Source organism: Vicugna pacos, chromosome 15 (assembly GCF_048564905.1).
Source record: "Vicugna pacos chromosome 15, VicPac4, whole genome shotgun sequence".
Lineage (NCBI taxonomy): Eukaryota > Metazoa > Chordata > Mammalia > Artiodactyla > Camelidae > Vicugna > Vicugna pacos.
The window spans coordinates 49,903,042-49,923,442 of NC_133001.1; the positions used below are offsets into that span (position 1 = coordinate 49,903,042).

Consider the following 20,401-nt stretch of genomic DNA (forward strand, 5'->3'; position numbering starts at 1 on the left):
TGTTCCTGTGTAAAGGAGAGGCTGGTGTCTTGTTCCCTGGATGGGTGTGTGGGTGGTTCCCTAATGGCCCCTGTGCTTCTGGCTGGGGAGCACTGGAGAAACATGATGTGCCAGAGAATGTATAAGCCGGATGCTCCTCATTCTGGTCCCTCTTCCCAGTTCCTAGTTCCTAAGGGGGCTGGACAGTGGCTCCTGCATCTGGCCACCAACCTAAGAGCTGGCCTCGAGTCTTCACAAGAAAGCAGCAGGAAATCCACGACTCCCAAGGGGCAGCCAGTGCTTAGGGGCCCCGCATAGTCACAAGCTTTGCTCTCGTTGGGGAAGCCTATTGGAGTCACGGCCATCCTTCAGGGAGTCTGAGACAACGGGCTAGGTTAGAAGATGGGCCCGGGAGAGGACTGGAACCTGCCTAGTTCGGTAAGAGGGGGACTCCCCTTCCTCTCTGTTTTCCCCGCCCCAAAGCCCTGAAGGGGCGGAGGAGCTAGTTAGTCATAGAGGACACAGGGCTGCTGTGTCAAGAGCTGATCATTGAAACTCCCACCCCCACCCCTAGAAGCTGCCGCCAGAGACGTCAGCCTGCACTGGGGGAGGGACGGAGAGGCGGACTTGAGATGGAGCTTTTTTAAATGAATAAGACTGAGTCCTAAATACCTGAAATGAGTCTGTTCTAATAACCAAAAGTGACTGCAAACTTCAGGAATCTGGCCCAGATGCTGTCAAAGCAAGTGCTACACGGGACGGAGTAGCATGATCGCCACGTGGATTATGAGGAGAAAAACCACTTCACATCTATAAGTCACGGAGTCGAGATTCTTCAGGAAACCCGGTGACCAGTACTGAGTTGCATTACAGCTGCTACTGTTACGGTAACCAGGGTACTTTGAGCCCCTGGGTGCCGACCACCATAGTAGCATTTCACAGAGGTGCTTTCATTTAAAATATCTTAGTTATACATTTGAATATTATTTGTTGCATTAGTTTCCTGTTGGTGTTGTAATAAATGCCTCAAGCTTGTTGGCGTAAAACAATACAAATGTGTTATCTTAACACTTCCGGAGGTCAAAAGTCTGACATGGGTCTCCCTGGGCTAACATCCAGGTGTTGGCAGGGCTGTGTTCCCTTCTGAAGCTCTAGGAGAGCATCCATCCCCTCGCCTTGTTTTCATTCTGCAGACTGCCCACCTTCCTTGGCTTGTGGCCCCTTCCTTCATCTTTAAAGCTAGCAATGCGTGGTGGAATCCTCACATCACATGTCTGTGATCTCCTCTTCCACTTCTGAGGATCCCCTGTGATTACACTGGGTCCAGGTGGATGATTCAGGATTATCCCCCCTACTTTAAGGTCAGCTGATTAGACACCTAAGTTCCATCTACTATGTTCATTCTCCTTTGCCACGTAACGTAGCATATTCATACTAGGGATCAGGATGTGGGCATCTTTGGGGAAGCATTACTCTGACTACTGCACTTGTCATTTTTCACATTTTATACAGGAGGCAAAAGGCACAGAGAGGGAGAGTGACTAATCCAAGTTTACCCAGTTAGGAAGCTGCAGACCAATTGATAACCACACCTTGGAGGCAGCTGTCCACATACAGGCTTGGCTCCCCAGAAGCACTGGTCTGACATTTATCAGCTAAATCACCCTGACCTTAATGCAGAAACCAGTCTGGGAGACTTAAAGGCTTCCTTTCTCAAGTGTTGCTGTGCAGAAATCAATGTTTCTGATCAGCTCCTTTAGTCCGTATCGTACTTATTAAGGTCATCATAAGGTGTTTCTACAGCAGAATTACAGCTGGTTCTTGGCCTTTAATTTGGCTTGTGGTGTTTTAGAACTTAAAATATCTTTAATTCATACATAGTTGAACTATGAATCTCATAGACAATTTCCATTACTTTTCTCCTAGAAATAGTCCTTCATCCAGACAGTCAATTAACAGCCACTTCTATTTCCTTAGTTTCCTAATTATTTAACTTAAACAATAACTCTGTAATTTATCTGGAATTTATTTAGTGTCTAAATTTCTTTCTCACTCTCTACCCACAAAAAAACCAATCAATGTCCCAGTAGTCATTAGTCTGATGGCATCTAATTACATGCTACGTTCCTACGTATGTGAAGGGTTGTTTCTGCCCTAATTGTGCCATTTTTCGGGGGGGGAGGCACCAGTACCATACATACTATTTTAATTACTGAAGTCATCAAACATGCTTTCATATCTGACAGAACTAGTATCCCACTTACTTAAAAGCCAGCTGGTCTCAGCTGTTTATTCTTCCAAGTGAACCTCAGAATCATCTAAAATTGACATTTAATTGCACCTAAAATTAATTACAGAATAAGTGATACCTTTATAATACATAATTCTGTTTTCCGGGAACACTGTGTTTCTCTCCATTTACTTAAGTCCTCTTCTGTGCCCCTCTTCATAAAGCCCCACACTTTTTTTTTCCTAAAAGTTGCTTCTAGGTATTTTATTTCATTGCTCTCATAAGGGTTAGCCTTTTCTAATATATTTTCTGATTAATTATTGACAGAATATAGGAAAGGGAATGACTTACATTTTTAACTTCGATCTACCCATTTAAAATTAAACATTTTAATGTAATTTTTATGTTGATTCCCCTAGATTTTTCAGGGGGTACGTAGTCCCTCAATAATGATAAATATACCTCTTAATTTCTGATAATAGTGCTGATCTCGTGTCATACCAGGAGGAGATGAATTTCCATAACAAAAATGAATAACAGAGGTGAAATATCATGGGTGTCCCTTTGTCAGTCTTGACTACTAGATGCCTATTATTAAAGATGCTAATGCCAATGTAGGTTTAAGATAGCAACACTTCCTCAAATTAAAGAATGTCCCTCAGTCATTAAAGTGTTTTTTCTTTTAGATGATATTGTTTTTAAATGCATCTAGCCAAATGATTATATGTTTTAAAAAATATTGATATAATTATATTACAAAGTGTTTATAGTCTTTCTAACACTAAACTATCCTTAAACTCCTGGGATGGTTGAGGGGTAAACTTACTTGATTGTAGTCAATGATTGTTCTAATGTGAATTAATATGAATTACTAAGATTCATGGAAGATTTTTCTATCTATGTTTAGAGGTAAGCCTGGTGCTGGATTAAGAGACAGGCTGGAAGAGGTTGCTGGTTTGGGATGCCTCTGGGTTTGATATCTGTCATGGTTGGGGGGAGGGGGAGGCAAGAAAGGGTCCCAGAAGATGGGAGGAGAATGAAGGAGGAGATGAGGCCCCTGTTCAGGTGACCCTCTCGCATTTTGACTTTCATGATCTCCCTAGCTATCCGGAAGAATGCAACCGAAGAATCGGTAGCCTCCCCAGAACCGCTGATTTTCACAGGGCAGCCTGTTAAGTGAGATTCCCTGTTAAGTGAGGCTCTGGAAGCTGTTTAAGAAAGCTCTTCTTCATCAGTTTCATTCTTGTCCATGAAAATGACCGGACTGCTCATGACTCACCATTACGTAAACAAAAGTCTATTGTGTTTTCATATTAACTTGCCTTATTTTACTCCTTAGCATCTGATTACACAAATATTCTCTTACAGTTTTCTTGCACTTGGCTGTGAGAGGATTAAAACTGCATTCCTTAGGAATCGTGTAAAATTCAAGTGAGCCTTCCCCAGAGCATTTAAATTGAGAGGTTTCACTCTACTTTTTTCCTGAATTTATCAGGAGTTACTCTGTGTGTGTGTGTGGTTTTTTTTTTTTTCTTTTTTTAACACAAGCAAGGGAAGATTGTGTGATCTTTGCTATTTTTTACTATACAGCCTTTTTGATTTCTGAGGCTTGGAATCTATTTGTAATGTCATTGGATAAAAGACAACGGTGGGTGTAAAAATCTTTTTCTCAGAAGATATTATCGTGACTAGCACATTGCTCACCTACCACCCACCTTCCCAGGCGAGCAGAGATGACTACATTCTTCTGATGGTCCCTTGGTTTTAATTATAGGCCTTATCTGTGGGTGAGGGATCCCAGGCCAAAGCCAGCAACAGTCCTCCATCCTGAAAAGCTACGTACCTATGCAGAGCGGTCCCCTGGGAGCTCAGCTATCGTCCCCCAGGGAGGAGGCCCCGCCCACCTCCACCTGGGTCACCTGGTGGGTGTCTCCTGGCCTTGTTACCTCTAGCCTGTCCCTTTCTGCCACTGCTGCCAAACCAACCACTTAAAAAGGGGCCTATTCCTACTGTATAGCACAGGGAACTATCTTTAATTTCTTGTAATAAGCTATAATGGAAAAAAATCTGAAACAAAATATGTATGTGTATGTATAACTGAATCTCTTTGCTGTACACCTGAAACTGACACTGTAAATCAACTCCACTTCTATAAAGTATAAAATTTTAAAAAGGGGGCCTATTCACCTCTCCAGGCCTTATCCCATTCAGTGGTGCCCTCCCTGCCTGATCAACACTTTCTGCTCTAGCAAAATATACGTGTGTACATCCTAGTGTATCCCATTATGTTTGACCTGTAGCTTCTCGCCTCTGTGACTTGGAAAGCTTCCACTGTGAAGCCTTCCTATCCTCTTGCACTTTCCTACACACCTCAGCTCATACAGGAAGCCTGACCTCAAAGCTGGGCTGAATGCCCCTCTTCCATGCCCTCTTCACACCCTGAACAGGTCTCCAGCATGGTACGAACCACGTCCTAGAATAATCCTGTAACATCCCTGGATCTCTTAAGAGTAGGGAAGTGCACCAGCTTTTTGATTTTTGTTAAGACTGACACTAACTCATCTTTGAATCCCTGGTGTCTAGTACAGTTCCTGCTCACAGTAGACACCCAATAAATCTTCACTCAGTGAATGAATGAGCCCCTTCATCTTTCCAATGGGGAGATGCCGCTGGTACAATCAAAGGAGCACCAGTGGGAGTTGGGACAGGACATTCTAATATTGTTTGTGAACTGGTTACTTGATTTCCCTGCCCAGGGGGGGCCTTTTTCTAAAAAGGCGAATATGAGAAAACCTACCTGATTGAGCATCCCGAGGTCCACTGCTCAAATTTCCCACCAGTGTACACTTAAGAGTGGAGAGCATCTGTGGCCTCGGCAGACTAGGGGGCGGCTGAGTTTGAAGTTTCACATTTTATTTAACATTTATGTGAAATTTGTATTATATTCCCAAAAGTGTCTCCTTTTAAAAATTGAAACATGCATCCCAAATTGTCATTGGCCAATGAATGAATGAAGATAATGTGATATATACACACAATGAAATATTATTCAGCCTTTAAAAAGGATAGAAATCCTTTCATATGCAGCAACAGGGATGGATGTGGAAAACGTTATGCTAAATCAGTCGTAAGAGGACAAGTACTGAATGATTTCACTGATATGAGGTATCTAAAACCACCAAACTTACAGATACAGAAAATAGAATGTTGGTTGCCAGAGAATGGGGGAGGGAGCAATGGGGAGTTATTTAATGAGCATAAAGTTGCAGTTATACAAGACGACTCAGTTCTAAAGATGTGCTTACACATAGTGTCCATAGTTAGCGATACGGTGTTGTGCACTTAAACACTTGTTAAGGTGGGCAGATCTCATGCTAAGTGTTCTAACCACACACACATACAGCAAAGGGACATAAGGAGAATTTTGGAGGTGAAGGATATGTTTATTACCTGATCGTAGTGATGGTATCATGGGTGTATGTACTGGCCCCACTCATCAAATTGTACACATACTGAATACAACGTACGTTAAATACATACACTTTTGTGTATCTGCTGCAACTCAGTAAAGCTGAAAAAATGGAAACATGTTTATAATACCTACAGTTAGTTAACTTACTCAACCACCCTTCAGTCTTCAAGTAAAATTAGCATTCTGAGAAGACAGACCCTCTTACTCAGTGCTATGCCCAGATCACTACCATGTGGGTGACCAGTTAGAGATGATGAAAGACAAGGAAAGGGCACTGGTCCTGCATTCAGGGAAGCCTGGATCCAGTTTCAATTCTATTACTTCATGGCTCTGTTACTTTGAGCAAGTTGCTTAACCTTTTTTGGGCTTGGTTGTCGACTCTGTAAAACTGGAGTGATGGCAACACCCAGGGGCTCATGAGGAGTCAGCAGGAGAGCGCCCAGGACCATCAGTCACACAGTGGGTGCTCACTGTTAGTTCTCTTCCTTCACCACTGACCGTCAGGTTCTCTTCACAGACCTCTCCCACCCGCCCCCAGCTTGAGCTCATTTAGCCATCGGAGAATGATGACAAACAGTAGTGGGTCTGAAGTGCTGGGAGAATTTGGGGTTGCTGTAATGCAAAGCATTTCACAGACACCTGGGGCCACGCCTTCCTCTGCCTCCCTACCTTTAACTCACCGCTCCGATTCACTAAGCATCTTACCTCCCATTTCCCCATGTGTAAATTAGGATAATTATACCATCCTTGTGGAGCTTTACTGAGGATTAAATGAGCTAATATGCGTAAAAGTTTAGCAGCATGCTTATTCCAAATTAGGTACTCGACATGTGGGAAATATCACTCTTACAACAATGTCTTATTGAGAATCCCCATTCACAGAACCTGGATGTAGCAAGCAGAATAACACTGCCCCCAAAGACGTCTATATTCAAAATCCTGAAATTTGTGAATGTGTTACTTTACATGGCAAAAGGACATGATTAACTGAAGGACCTTGAGATGGGAAGATTACTTCTGGATTACCCAGATGAACCTAATATAATCAAAGGGTCCTTAAAAGAGTCAGAGAAGGAGATGTGAGAATATATAAGCAAAAGCAGACAAATTTGAAGATGCTACACTTCTGGATTTGAAGACAGAGGAGGGGCCATGAGCCAAGGAATGCAGACAGCCCCTAGAAGGTAGAAGAACCAAGGAAGAGGATTCTCCTCCAGAACTTAGTGAAACCCATATCAGACTTCTGACCTCCAGAACTGTAAGATTATAAATCTGTGTTGTTTTCAGGCACTCAGTTTGTAGACTGATACACTAGGTGATGACCTTGAACACCGACAACAATGAGCAAACTTTGACCCCTAGATACCATGACAATAGCTGTTCCCCCTCACACATCCCTCATTCTCCCCTCCCCTCCCTACAACCCTCCCCCCTGGAACTGATGCAGTCTGGGGCTGGGAAGGTGCTGCCATGCCTGAAATGTGCTCCTGGGAACCACGTTTCTCCTTCTCTGGACAAAAGTAGAGGAAAGAGGTGCAGGGGTGTGTATGCACATGCGTACGTGTGCATGTAGGTGTAGACAAAGGCATTTTCAAAACTGAAAAGAATATTACACGACAGGGCAATAAGGCATTAATTCAGCCCTGCTCAACTCCAGAATGCCCAACCTGGCAAGCTGAGGATGAAAGGCAGTTGCCATGGAAACAGCATCCCTTGGCTTCTGCTCGCTGCCTCCTTAGCACAGCTCTGCTGCTGTGCAATCCAGTGACCACCCAGTGCTCGGCAGTTCCTCATCACGACAGGGCCCATCTTACTGCGAAGCTGGAGCCCTTCTGCCATTTTACCTCTTTCTAAATTAATAGCATGGATTCTAGAAGCCAGGACATTGGCTTGAGAACAGGGATGAGAAGCTGCAAGGTACAGTGGGCAGAGCCCTGGATTCAAGATCTCCTCATTAAGTCCTTTCCCCCTAAGCCCCATTTTCCTCTTTGGTATGATGAACAGGGGATTGCCCAGAAGGGCCCCGGAGAGCTATTCTAACAACTGAGAGATCAAGTTCACAAGGAGACAACAAATGTAATCCGGGACTGGAGTGGAACTGAAGAACAGTCAGGCTCATTTCTTAGTGTTGCTGAAAACCAGCCTCCCCAGTGGGGCTGGGGAAGCCCTAAGTGACAGCTGAGTGCCAAAGGATGCCTCTCCTTGTGTTATTCCAAGTCCCCATCTGTCTCAGGGGAGTGTCCCACTCCGCGGAAAATCAGACAGGAGAATGGGGGATGAATCCCCGGACGTCTGTCCATCAGGTGACCCCCAGCTGTTGAGTTCCGAGGGCCTTGCTTCCTGTACTATTTATTCCTCAGGGAACATGTCACACTTTGAAGCCCTGTGCCTAGCCAGGATGGACTCTGGGGCCCCGGTGACACAAAGCAGGAGAGGCTCCTCCAACCAACCTGATTAGCTTTTCTAAGGACGCTCAGCCAGCTCCTGACTTCAGGGAGCTGTAGTAAAACCGGGCAGTTGAGACATACATACAAGTAACTGTAATCCAGGATCTACGTGGAGCTCACCCTGGCCAAGTTTGCAATTAGAAAGCAAACTCACTCGGCTCCATCAGCTCGTGCCACCTACCCCTGCACCACCCATCAGCAACGGGGCGTTTGGAGATGTCACTCTGTCCTTCCCTTCTGTGGGGCTTGTCACAATGTTGCAGAGAGGGTCCAGGGAGTGAGCAGTGTTGATGGGGCAAGGAGACACTATGCCACTTCCTAACACTTCCTAATAAATACACTGGAGTTCATCAATTAACCATGAGAGGCCAACGGGAGCCACGGAGCTGGCTGCAGGGCCGCCCGGAGTCAAGAATCAGCGTGTGGCTGCTGGCTTCACTCCGTGATGATGTTCGCAGGATGTGAGCGCCTTGTTCCTTTCACCACGACCTCCCAAGGGAGCATGTCACAGGCCAAGAGAACAGCTTGAGTGCAACGCTGAAGATTGTTTGGTGACTGTAAGCTGCCTGTGGTAGCTAGCACATGGACAAATGCAGAGAGAAAGGAGGTTATCCGGCTCTTCCACAGAGTCTAAGCCACCTCCAACCAGCCCTTCCCTGGATTTTTGTTGGCTTTTGTTCAAAGCCTCAGTGTTCCCAGCCTGAGCCAAGGCAATGGATGCTTATTGGACTAAAGCTAATCACAATGATCCTGTTCCTTGCTTTATTATTATTATTATTATTATTATTATTATTATTATTATTATTATTATTATTATTACTGTTATTATCACCATGTGATATAGTTTAGGCCAAAGAGAAGAGTAAGTCTGCTGAAGGTGGGTGGGTAGGAGGCACTTTTTGGAAAACTTGTGATTTCCTGATGAAAGGAGACTGAACCAGCTGGCACCTTTCCCTCTCTCTGGTAGACCTGAATAATGATGTGATGCCCGGAACTACAGCAGTCAGTTTGTATCCATGAGTGCAAGGTCAAGAGAATCCCAGAGATATTCAGAAGTCATGATCCAGTACTAAACGAATATTCATCTCCAAACTCTTTTATGTGAGAAAAATAAAATCCTGTCTGTTTAAGCCTCTATCTGTTGGAGTTTTGGTTACTCACAGTCAAGCAACTGAGACACAAGTCTAGTGAAAGGAAATGGAATTTGTAGTTTTTCTAGTGGGCAAAAGGACCCATAAGAGGGCTTATGTTGTTGCTGTTTAAAATTAGTTTAAAATGAAAAGAAATATATGTATGTTGTGAAAACCTTCAGGCCACAAAGAAGTATAGAGTTTTAGAAGTGAAGGGCCCACTCTCACCAACCCCACTTCTTGAAGGTAAACATCATGAAGAAGGAGGGATGTGGAGAGAGATGTGTGTGTATTTTGTGAAAATAGGACCATGCTATACATCTCTCTGTATAGTGCTTTGCGGATGGCTGTTTTTATTTAATGATACGACATGGACCCTGGAGGCTTTTGAGGAAAGATAGGATATTGTGGGATATACGCTTAAGGAAGATGAAGTTGGTACGTATTCAGTAATCTATAAATTTGGCACAAACAAAATTAGACAACACCTCCAGAAATTGACACAACATTGTAAACTGACTATAACTCAAAATAAGAAAAGTTAAAACACCTCTCCTCTCTCTGAAAAGAAAAAAAGGAGAAACTGAGCTGTACTGGTAACTTCCTAGATGCAGGTGCTATGCTAGACATTTTTATTTAATCCCAACTCCTCTGTGAGATTATTCTCGTTTCACAAATGAGGAGACAGGCTCCGTCAGAATTGGAACCCAGTTCTATCTGACCCCAAAGCGCCCAGTTCCTCTGTTTCACCAACAAGCAGTTTCGTACTTTTCCATGGGATGGTCCGTCGTAACTGCCCACGTTTCATGCTGCCAGATGCCAATATTTGAATGGCCTTGATGGGGAGTCATAATGCAAAGTGAGCACCCAGAGATCCGTCCTGGTGGGTCCTGCTAGGAAGGCAAAATGCTCTGGACCTGATCCTGAGAGCCAGTGCCCCCTTGGGTGCTGGCCAAAGCCGAGTAAGTGAGGCCGGGCCAAGCTGGCATGGGTTTGGGGGAAAAGAGGGACAGGACGAGAAAGCCAAAGGAAGTGCCGTGGGGAGCCCATCAGGCTGGCTTCCCTGCCGACTGTTAAGCAATGCTCTTGGGAAAATGACAGCTGGCAGAACTCAGAGTGAGGGGTAATGATGCTGTCGGAGGCACTCTCTGGTGCTCAGGGCTGGCAGGATCTGCCAACAGGATTCATTGTGAATATGTAATTTGCTGAACGTTGTTAAGCCAATGTTTCCCCCAGCTGGGAAGTCTAACAACAGGAAGTGCGATTTCAGTGCCCCCTCCTCTGCTGCCACAAAAGCCAAGGTGGTGAGAGAGCCACTCAGTCTTCTGCCGCCCTCAGCTACACCCCAGGGGGCGCTGCTCCTGTAGAGGGACTGCCTGGTGAAATGTCCTCCCCACCACAGCCCGGGGAGGGGGACTTCGACCCCAGTTCAGAGCCCAGCTCTAGTGGGACCTCTTCCACGAAGTATCCTCTGACGACCCCTCCCCGTCATGCTTCCCAGCTCCCCGCCTCTCCGCTTTCCTAACCTTTGTGACCCCCCTGTTGAAGCACATTTTGCCTTATAGAGTTAACAGTTCATCCCTCAACCCGCAGGACTGGGAGCTCTTTTGGGGCAGGATCTTGTCTGATTGATTTGTTGTCTCCATTACCCTACAGAGAGCCATTTCAGTGACAGGTGATACTTATGTGTCTGTGGAATGAATGAATGAATTAATAACTGGAGGGGGAAAGATGTATCCTTGGCCTCCGGGCAACTGGAGGGAAAGTGAGAAGGTGAGTCAGGGAGCTATGGACCAGTAGCTCTGTCCAGCTCTGGGTGGGGAGGGCGGTGGAGGACAGAATTGAGCAGCTTCCTGTATGGGGCCCCGCCTTCTGTGTGTGTCGGGGGGGCACCTGGGCATCACCGGGAGTGAAGAGTGTCGACACAAAGGAATCACTGGGACGCCTGTCCCAGGAAGAAGAGCCCTTAGAGGTAATTTGGTCTTGGCACCTTTCATGATAAGGCCCAGAGATGAGGCGCATCTGGTCTGCAGTCAAAGGGGTCAGTGGTAGGGCTGGAACTATTTAATGTCTGTTAATGTCCAGCCCAGAGCTCACGCGGCTGCCCAGGCTGCTTCTGTTTGCCAACCCATGGCCATTGTCTGAATTTGGCCATAACGATCTGAGGAATATAGAGACATGTGTAACTCATCAAACGCTTTCCAAGAATTTCACTCCACTTTTCTATCCATTTCTTTGTTTTTTTCACAATTCCTATCTTCTACCTCAGTCAGTATTTTCTGTGCACTCATTAAATAACCTGTTGAAGATTCGAGAGGTCACTCTTGCCACAGGTACCATCCATGGCCATGCTCTTTCTTGTCCCACTTTCTTGGCCCCTTCCTGGCCACTGGTGGACTGTGACAGATCATGGGCCGAGCAAGCTGCAGGGCACAGCCCAAGCTCCCAGAAGTGAGAGAAGAGAGGGGAAGATGGAAACAGTGAGGGTGGTGGATTTCGGGATGAGGACAAAGAATCGGGATGACCTGGGGAGGGAAGGGATGGAAGGGGAGGAGGTGAGGTTCTGAGAGGCGAGGGGAAGAGATGGCATCTGTGGTCACCTGAGCTACCTGAGACAGGACTGAGTGTCTTAGTCATCTGTGCGTCACCAGCAGTGAGGACTGAGCCGGGGCCTGGTTTAGAGAAGGGCTTAGGGAACTCTGCTCAGTGGGTGAATGAACAGCAGCATGGGCACGCCCACTTTCTGTCAGCCAGAGTCATCTGTCTTCAATTAGCATCATATTAAAGCCGATGGTAACTTGGGGTGCATTTTGGAGTCATCTTGGAACTTTTTCAAAATACAGATGTTGACCTCGCCTCCTTTATACTGAATCAGAAGAGGGTGGGGCAGACCCATCAGGCAGACAGAAGGGAAGAATGCACACCTCTGAGGTAGGGGCCAGAGTTGAGATCCAGAAGGTTCTGAAGGAAAAGGACCAGCTTACTGCAGTCTTGCACTCCCTGGAGAAGTCTTTTTCTGATCTTTTCGAGCGATTTGAGAAACAGAAGGAGGTGATCGAAGGCTACCGTGCGAACGAAGAGTCCCTGAAGCAATGTGTGGAGGGCTACATAGGGAGGATCGAGAAGGAGAGCCAGAGGTACCAGGCGCTGAAGGCCCACACGGAGGAGAAGCTCCAGCTGGCCAACGAGGAGATAGCGCAGGTCCGCAGCAAGGCCCAGGCGGAGGCTCTGGCGCTGCAGGCGGTCCTGAGGAAGGAGCAGATGCGGGTCCACTCCCTGGAGAAGGTCGTGGAGCAGAAGACTAAGGAAAACGATGAACTGACCAGGATCTGTGACGACCTCATTTCCAAGATGGAGAAAATCTGATGGGGAGGTCCTGACCTGTGCCCGGCTCTCCTGTCTGTGTGTGTGTCTGTCTGACTCTTTTTTCTTTTCTATTAACCTCAACTCGTTTTTAAACTAGGTTGCTTTAGGAAGAAGACTAAATAAAGTTTCCCTTAAGTCAAAAAAAAAAAAAAAAAGCCCTTTAGGTTCTTCCAGCTTCCCTGGCTTCTTTGGAGATGGCCTGGCAGTGGCTGTCGAGTCATCTCTTTGGCAAATCTGGGGGGATCCATGCAGTAAGGTTTGGTGGGGCTGAATGTCTGCTTGGATTTTCCCAACCACAGAAACTCTTACTGAGGGTCCTACATTTACACCCAGCTTTCCCCCAGGGTCCCCTGATGAAGGAGTGATGGGACGTTTGTGGAGGGAGAAGGGGGAATTTATACTTGGGACACCTTGAGAGGGGGAGATCCTTGCTGGGCAGTCCCCCACACAAGCCACAGGGATCACACAGGGGTCAAGCACCCTCTGTGGCCACCCTCTGCTGCCCTCCTCAGGGTTGAGAGATTCAGCCCCAGCAAAGGGTCACGTTGCAAAGAGATTTTTTTTCCCAAAGGAGGCCAAAGTCAAAGAAGGCAAAAACTCTCAAAACACCCATCCTTTCCCCAGTCCTTACACATGTATACACACATACACACACACACACACACACACACACATACACACACACCCCCCAGGGGGAAGGACAAGGCTTGGCAAATTCCCACCCCTGGTGACTGACAGCATCTTGCCTCACATTTGCTCACCTGTGTGATGTGATGTGAATTTCAGCACATAAAGTTCCCTTCTACAGACCTTGAAATGTCACCATTATTACTTTGACTTTCCTGATAAACTATAAATCTCTTAGCATGGTGCAGACCGTAAGTCTAATCGGTCATTGACAGGTTAGTATAAAGAAACTGATTAGAAACATTTGGGGAGCAGGTTTGGGTGAGGGAATGGCAAGAATGGAGTAGAAGGCATGGCGCAGGGACTCTGCAGAGAGAAGAAGGCAAGGAGAAGTGGGAAGGGGGCGATGCTGGCTCATTTCATAGTTGGAGTCACCACTGTCCTCTTCAGAATAATCCTCCAAACTTCATCCTAGCCTGAAAAAAGTCTACTTCTTGGCCCAGTTCAAGCCCCACTTCCTGGATAAAGCCAGCCCCAGAGCAGCTGTACAGGAGTGTCCACTGCGTATTTCTTACAGGCACGTTCACCCTCCATTTTCTCTCTATACAAGCTTGGTCTCCCAGCCTAGTGACTGAACACAACAATGTGTGTGGCGCATTGCTACCTCCACCACTGAGATAAAGAAACTGAGGCTCAGAGAGTTTGTGTAATTTGTCCCAGGTCACACAGCAAAGGCCAGAGCTGGGAGTTAAAGGCTGTACACAACTCAGCCGTTCATTGGTGGTGTGACCTTAGACAGGTTACTGCTCTGTTCATGCTCGGTTGCCTCATCTGCCAAATGGAGACAGAAATGGTACCGGGTACAAAAGGCTGTGGTATGAATTAAATGAATTAGTACACAGAACACACATGGAGTAATGCCTGGCATACAGTAGGTGCTCCATAAGTGTTTGCTACTATCATTCTTGTGCTTGTCCTTGTTCTTGTTACTAATCTCCTGGACACGCAGTAGAAACTCAGCAACTATTAGCTCCCTTTCCTTTATCTCTCTGAAAACTGCCATCAGGACCAGAAAAGTGTCACAACCGCTTGTTTAACGGAACAAAGGTTTTCGTGCTCCTCGGGAAAAAGAGCCAACACAGACATGACTGGATCAAAGCAAGCAGCGTCCGGGACTGTGGCCCTTGTCTGGCTAGAGTTCAGAGAAGACTCCTTGGAAACGCACAGTGGGGACAGAGAGCCAAGGCCCTGTCACCCGGATGCTTCCCGTCCCACATCACTGACACGTTGCGATCCAGCGTCATGTTCTCGGTCCTCGACAGGGCTGTTCTGATAAAGGGCTGACTAATGGGCAGGAAGGGGAACCTTTTGCCAACGTGCTTGCTTCCATTAGATTATGGATGTATTTTTAGTGTGGCGGAGAGATATCTAGGATCTTGCCTTGCAAGATGATTTTGAGACCTAGGACTAGGAAGAAATAAATCTTAGAGCCCCTCCCCTCCCCAAATCGCAAATGCTTGCTGCTGTCAGTAGTTCCTTCTTTCTGTTGCCAGCTGGCTCAGTATGTTACGATGTGGCTCAAGTATTATTTCTTCTGAGAAGCCCCCTGGAGCCTCTTCCCAGCACTACCCATTTTTCACCCCTTCAAGCACGTTTACCTCATTGCATCATCATCGTCAGTTTACTTGACAGTCTTCCCCACTGACTAAGCTCACTGAAGATAAGAGCCATGGCTATTGGTTCATTTCAACATCTCCAGCTCTTAATTTGGGACTTGTGCAGAGAGAGGCTCAATAATGTTTTAATGAATAAATGTGTGGATAGGTAAATGGTTGGATGGATGGATGGATGGATGAATAAACGAATGGATGGATGGATAAACGGGTGGACTGATGAATAAATGGTGGATGGGTGTATAAATGGGTGGACTGGTAGAAAAATGGATGGGTGGGTGGATGGATAGATGGAAGGAATACAAAGACCGAACAGTCATTCTGCAACAGTAAATCTTACGAGTGTGACTACAGGTACTGTATTTCAGTATCTCTCACCCATTGTTAGGTGTTTGTCCCTCATGTGATGCTGTGTTCGCCTTATGCCGCCGCAGGCCTGCTGTTCATGTGGTATTCAAGTCACACAGGCACATAAGTACCTCTGCTGCCAAACGGACACAGGAGAGAAATATGAGCAACAAACACTAAACATGATCCACTAGTCCAGCGGCACACTCTGCAGAGGCTCCCCAGTGGGGATACAGATTCAGGGAGCAGGCACAGGAAAAGGGCAGAGGTGACAGGTGCTTCTTCTGTTAGCAAATTATGAACGACAGGTTCTTGTGTTTAAAAAATAAACCTCACTGCCTGCAGCATATGGAGGGACCAATCGTTGGTACCTATATGGCCACATTTAACTCTCTATTTGGATGAAGTTTCCATCAGGCCCTGGTGCATCAGACAAAGCAAAGCCCTGGGGAGGTAGTCAGGCCCAGCCCAGGCAGCAGAACAGGGCATCTTGGCACCACACACTTTTGGTAAAACAGAAGCACACAGAGTGAGTCCATTTCTGCTTGTCATGGCCTCAAATCTCAACTACAGAGAAGCTCAAATAGCTGCACATCTTGTACCTGACCTTAGACAAGAGGCGGATGACAGGAAGGAGCCCTTCAAAAATGTATCCTCTGGGCAGAGATTGCTAGCTAACCCCCATTATATAGCCTTCTCTCTCTCCAGGGTGATTGACTTTTTGGCTGGGCATATGGCCATCCAAAATTAAGACTACTCTTCCAGTGTCCCCTGTGGCGAGGTGTCGTCATGAGACTGAGCTCTGGATATGGCTGAGGTGATGTATGCAATTTCTGGGTCTTGCCCTGAAAGGGAAGGGTATATTCTCCCATGTCTTTTGACTTCTCCCACTAGCTGGAACGTGACGCTGTGGTGAGCCACCTGGGGTCATGTGACTCGCAGCAAGGCCCTTGGAAGAGGCACCAGGAGAAAAGGAGACAGAGTTCCTAATGGCTCACAGAGCAGAGCTGCCAGGCCAGCCTGGACTTTCCACAAGGGAAAAAAACAATCTTCAGTTGTGCTGAAAACAGGTGAGTCTCTGTCACACTCAGCTGAACTTTTATCTTAACCAAGGCACGCACATAAACCAACTGAATATATGTATGTGTGTGTGTGTATAAAATCTCCCTCTCACACATACACACTCAGCAGGATGTCAGTGTCTCCTCCAAGGATAGTTACAAATTCAACAGCGTTTTGGTCCTTCAAGGGAGTCATTCATCCATTTGAAAAACAAACACCAATTAACATGTGTCCCTAACATGAAATAACAGGGCAGCTTCTTCAATATCTTCGAAATCTTAAAAGCAGACGGTGAGACTGGTTCTTAGGAAAGTGGTCATCCTTGCTTTTTATATTTTATGTTAATTCTCTGTCAACTGGAATCCTCTGTTAAGAGAGCATTCTTCATTAGTCTGGACACTAAGATTTTTCTCTTTGGGTGGCTGATCCAGGTGTCTAACGCTACTCAGTCCCAAATGTTCCCACCTCGTCTATGTCCTCATCCTGAAAACCGAAGGGACAATAGCCCCAGCGCTTTCCTCCGCGGACTCCAGGACATCCCTTAACTCTTCCCACTGGGGCTTATCTTATGTAATATCTCCCAAAGCCAGCTAGATCCTCATCCAGTGAGTTACCCTGGCAACCCAGCTGTGTCATCTTGAAAGATGTCTCCAGGCACCAGCTTCTGAGTCTGCCAGAGATTTTACTGGGGCCAAGCTGTGAAGTCACAACATATTAGCTTTAACACGATGTCATCATTTATTGTGCTCTTGGTAGACATGTCACATTTTTTTAAACGAACATGGATAAAAATAAGTCCTACCTTGACTATGCAGTGAGTTTTACTTAGAAATCAGACACAGCCTTCTGTTTTCAGAGACCATCTATGTCTTTTATGATCTCCCTCACATTTCTTCTCAAAGAAAATTCTTTCAGTTCCCACATTTCTCTTGGACAATCTCATTACAAACTCAAACGTAAGCAGCCTGATTTTCCAGTCGTCACACAGCTTGTTCATATTAGACATCTCAAGTTTTCTATTTTAGACTTTTATTTCATTTCCTCTTTGGGAAAAATAGTGTTTAGGGAAGTTCATTGATGACTCTCTTTTTCTGGCAAGTGCCTCACGTATTCACAAGAAAATTAGCGACTTGACTCTGAGAATGGGGATGTTATGTTATCCTGTTCTGTGATGTCGCACCCTGTTTACTTAAACATTCTATACCAAAATGATTCATTATGAATCTCTATAGGTTTATTATTCTGGATAACACACTATAAAATGTTTCATTTCTTTCATTTATTCTTCAAACTGAATCTCAGGTAATCTATAAGACAGAGTCCTTTATTCATTTTTTAATTTGTTCTATCAACCGATTAGTTTTTCTTATGGGGTGCTGGGGATATAGAGATGAGTAAGACACAGTTCCTGTCCCTGTGGGTGGCTGGGCAGAAAAACTGCTATGATGCTCAAGAGACATGTGGTTCAGGGACATTCATGTCTAGCAGTGATCTAGTGACAGCTCCACTTGGCTTCTAGAATCTCGGCGTTGGAAGAGAACTTAAGAGGTCGTATGGTTCTCCCCACCATTTTACAGAGGCAGAGACTAAGCCCAGGTCCACTTCTGCCTCTCACCTTCCACCTTCGGCCCCTCGTCTCCTCTGCTCAGCCATACTGAAGTCCTTTCTTCTGTCCATGAAACATGGCGTTCACTCCCATATCTGCCCTTTTTTATTTGTTTTATCCATTTGCTTTATTTCATTTATTCATTCATTTTAATCCATACCATATTTTATTAATTTACGTATCTCCAGAACAAAGTAGGAGGTGGAGCTAAAAAATGTTTCATGTGGTCTCACAAGTGTTCTGAGAAGGTGGCAGGGCAGGGATTCCTAGCCTCTTCAATAAATTGAGACCCTGTGACTTGGAGAGGTTTGCAACTGGCCCAGGATCACACAATGTATTAGCAGCAGAGTCCTGACCAGGGCCAGGGGCTCCTGGCTCTCAGCCTCATTCTCCTTTGTATTAAGTAGGATGCTTTCTCCTACAAGGAACCAAAGATCAACCAAAGGTGGCTTAAACCACAGAGAGTTAATTATCCCACACAACACATGGTCCAGATACTGTCTCAGGATTAATTTGGCAGCTCAGGGATATTACCAAGGGCCCAGGTCCTCTCTGTCTCTCCACTCTGCCATGTTCAGCCTGGACTCAGCATCTCCCTTCCCCATTGACAGTTAGCTATAGCAATTCCACGAATCACAGTGGACACTACAAACACCGGTATGCTAGTCTCTCTACAAGTGAAGACATCCTTTCCAGAACCCTCTCCAGTTTCCAGCAGAGCTTTTCTCAGAGCCCTTTTGACCAGGATTGGGGTAACATGCCCGCATCCCAGATGCAAGATGGACCTGGGTTTTTAGCCTCTGTAGGGGGAAGCAGGCCATGGCCAGAGAGGGAAGGGTGAGGAGAGAATGATGGCCATTGGGAATATAATCAACAGTGTCTGGCAAACTATACAAACTATCCTTCCTAGTAGGGATCGATCCCCAGTACCGCCATTAAAATAAATAAATGAAGACTTCCATCAGGGATCGTCCATCTAGGGTCCACCTAACTTAGCAAATAGCCCTGGCACTGGAGCTCAACAGCCTGGGCTTGAATGCCATGCGACACTGGGGAACTTATTGACCATTTCGTGCCTCAGTCTCCTCATTTTTTCCTCTCATTTGTTTTTGGGGGGAAATTGGGTTTATCTATCTATCTATCTATCTATCTATCTACCTACCTACCTACCTACGTGCCTATTTATTTATGTTAATGGAGGGACTGGGGATTAAACCCAGGGCCTCGTGCATGCTAGGCACATGCTCTACCACTGAGCTATACCCGCCCTCAGTTTCCTCATTTGTAAAATTGGAGAGGAATAATAATGTCTACCTCATACACCCTTGTGAGGATCAAATGAGTTAATATATGCAAAATGCAGTGCTTGGAACCTGCCACTCAATAAGCATTTCATTAACGTTGACTATTATCTATCCATTATTCATCTATGCCTTTAGTCACACTTTGACTTGTTCTAGACAGAACCAAAGGTGCCTGGTGTCTACAATGTTGTTGGTTGTAAAGACAACCTGCTCCCTCCCTCCCCACGCCCAGGGTATGACAGTCCCCGGTGCAGACAGCACACTTACAGATTGCATAGGGATAACAGAAACCTTCCGCACCGCCCACCTCAATATCCAGCATTAGGGTGCTTTGTCTCAAATGGGACCCTGCTTCTCCAGTTCAGCCCTCCGGGTGCCCTGTCAAGGGGAAATCATCTTCTCCCGGAGCTTTTCTCTGAAGTGTGACCCCTTCGAGGCCGTCACTGTCTGCAGTAGAGGAGCACGGGGAGTGGAAGAATGTCCTCTGCTGGCTTACCTCCCCGACTGCTGCGCGGATTCCCGCTGCACCTGCACCTGGGACTGCCTCTTCTCGTCCTCCTTTTCCCCTCTTTCCTCGCAGGAGCGGGGTGGCCGGCCAGCCGGGAGGGAGCGCTGGCAAAGCCTGGTTCACACGACTGAAAGCCAAGCCAGCTCTCCTGTGAGGGAGGGACAGTGCCCTGGAGCAACCGGTAACTGCAGGAAAGCCAGCAGACCCAGAAGGATCTGTCCTGCACGGTGAGGCCAGCTTCCTCACCCCTGCATTCTTGTCATCAGTCCTGCGGACCCCAGTGATAATGAATGTGACCTTGAGCATTAATTGAGCACCTTGAGTGGCAAGCACTTGCAAGGTAAAGATGAAGAATCATTTAACAGCTGTGGAAGCTGCAGACAAGGGACGTGGAGGACCCTGTCCGAGAACTCGCAGCTCTTAGGGGAAGAACCCGGATTCAAACTGGGGTGTCTGGCTCCAGGGCTGTTCTTTCCACAAAAATAGCTGCCTTTTCAGCTCTTACTTAACACATATTCTAAGCTCTTTCTGTGTCTCTGATAGAGACATCTAAGCCTCAGACGATAATATACAGAACTTCAGCTCATATCTTTGTGCCATTTAGTTAAACACACACACACACACACATGAAACACAGGACATCCACCTT

At 46.2% G+C, this 20,401-nt stretch overlaps 2 protein-coding genes across 4 annotated transcripts in view; one reads left to right on the forward strand and one right to left on the reverse strand.

Moving 5' to 3' along the window:
- The window catches only part of VSNL1 (visinin like 1), a 106,421-nt gene that overhangs the window by 32,983 nt on the left and 53,037 nt on the right, over positions 1 to 20,401 (reverse strand). The gene's annotated exons all lie outside the window — the stretch shown is intronic.
- LOC140685964 (transforming acidic coiled-coil-containing protein 3-like) lies at positions 12,175 to 12,779 on the forward strand. The gene has a single exon (XM_072938356.1). The coding sequence runs from the start codon at positions 12,175 to 12,177 to the stop codon at positions 12,622 to 12,624; it is 450 nt and encodes a 149-aa protein (XP_072794457.1). The 3' UTR covers positions 12,625 to 12,779.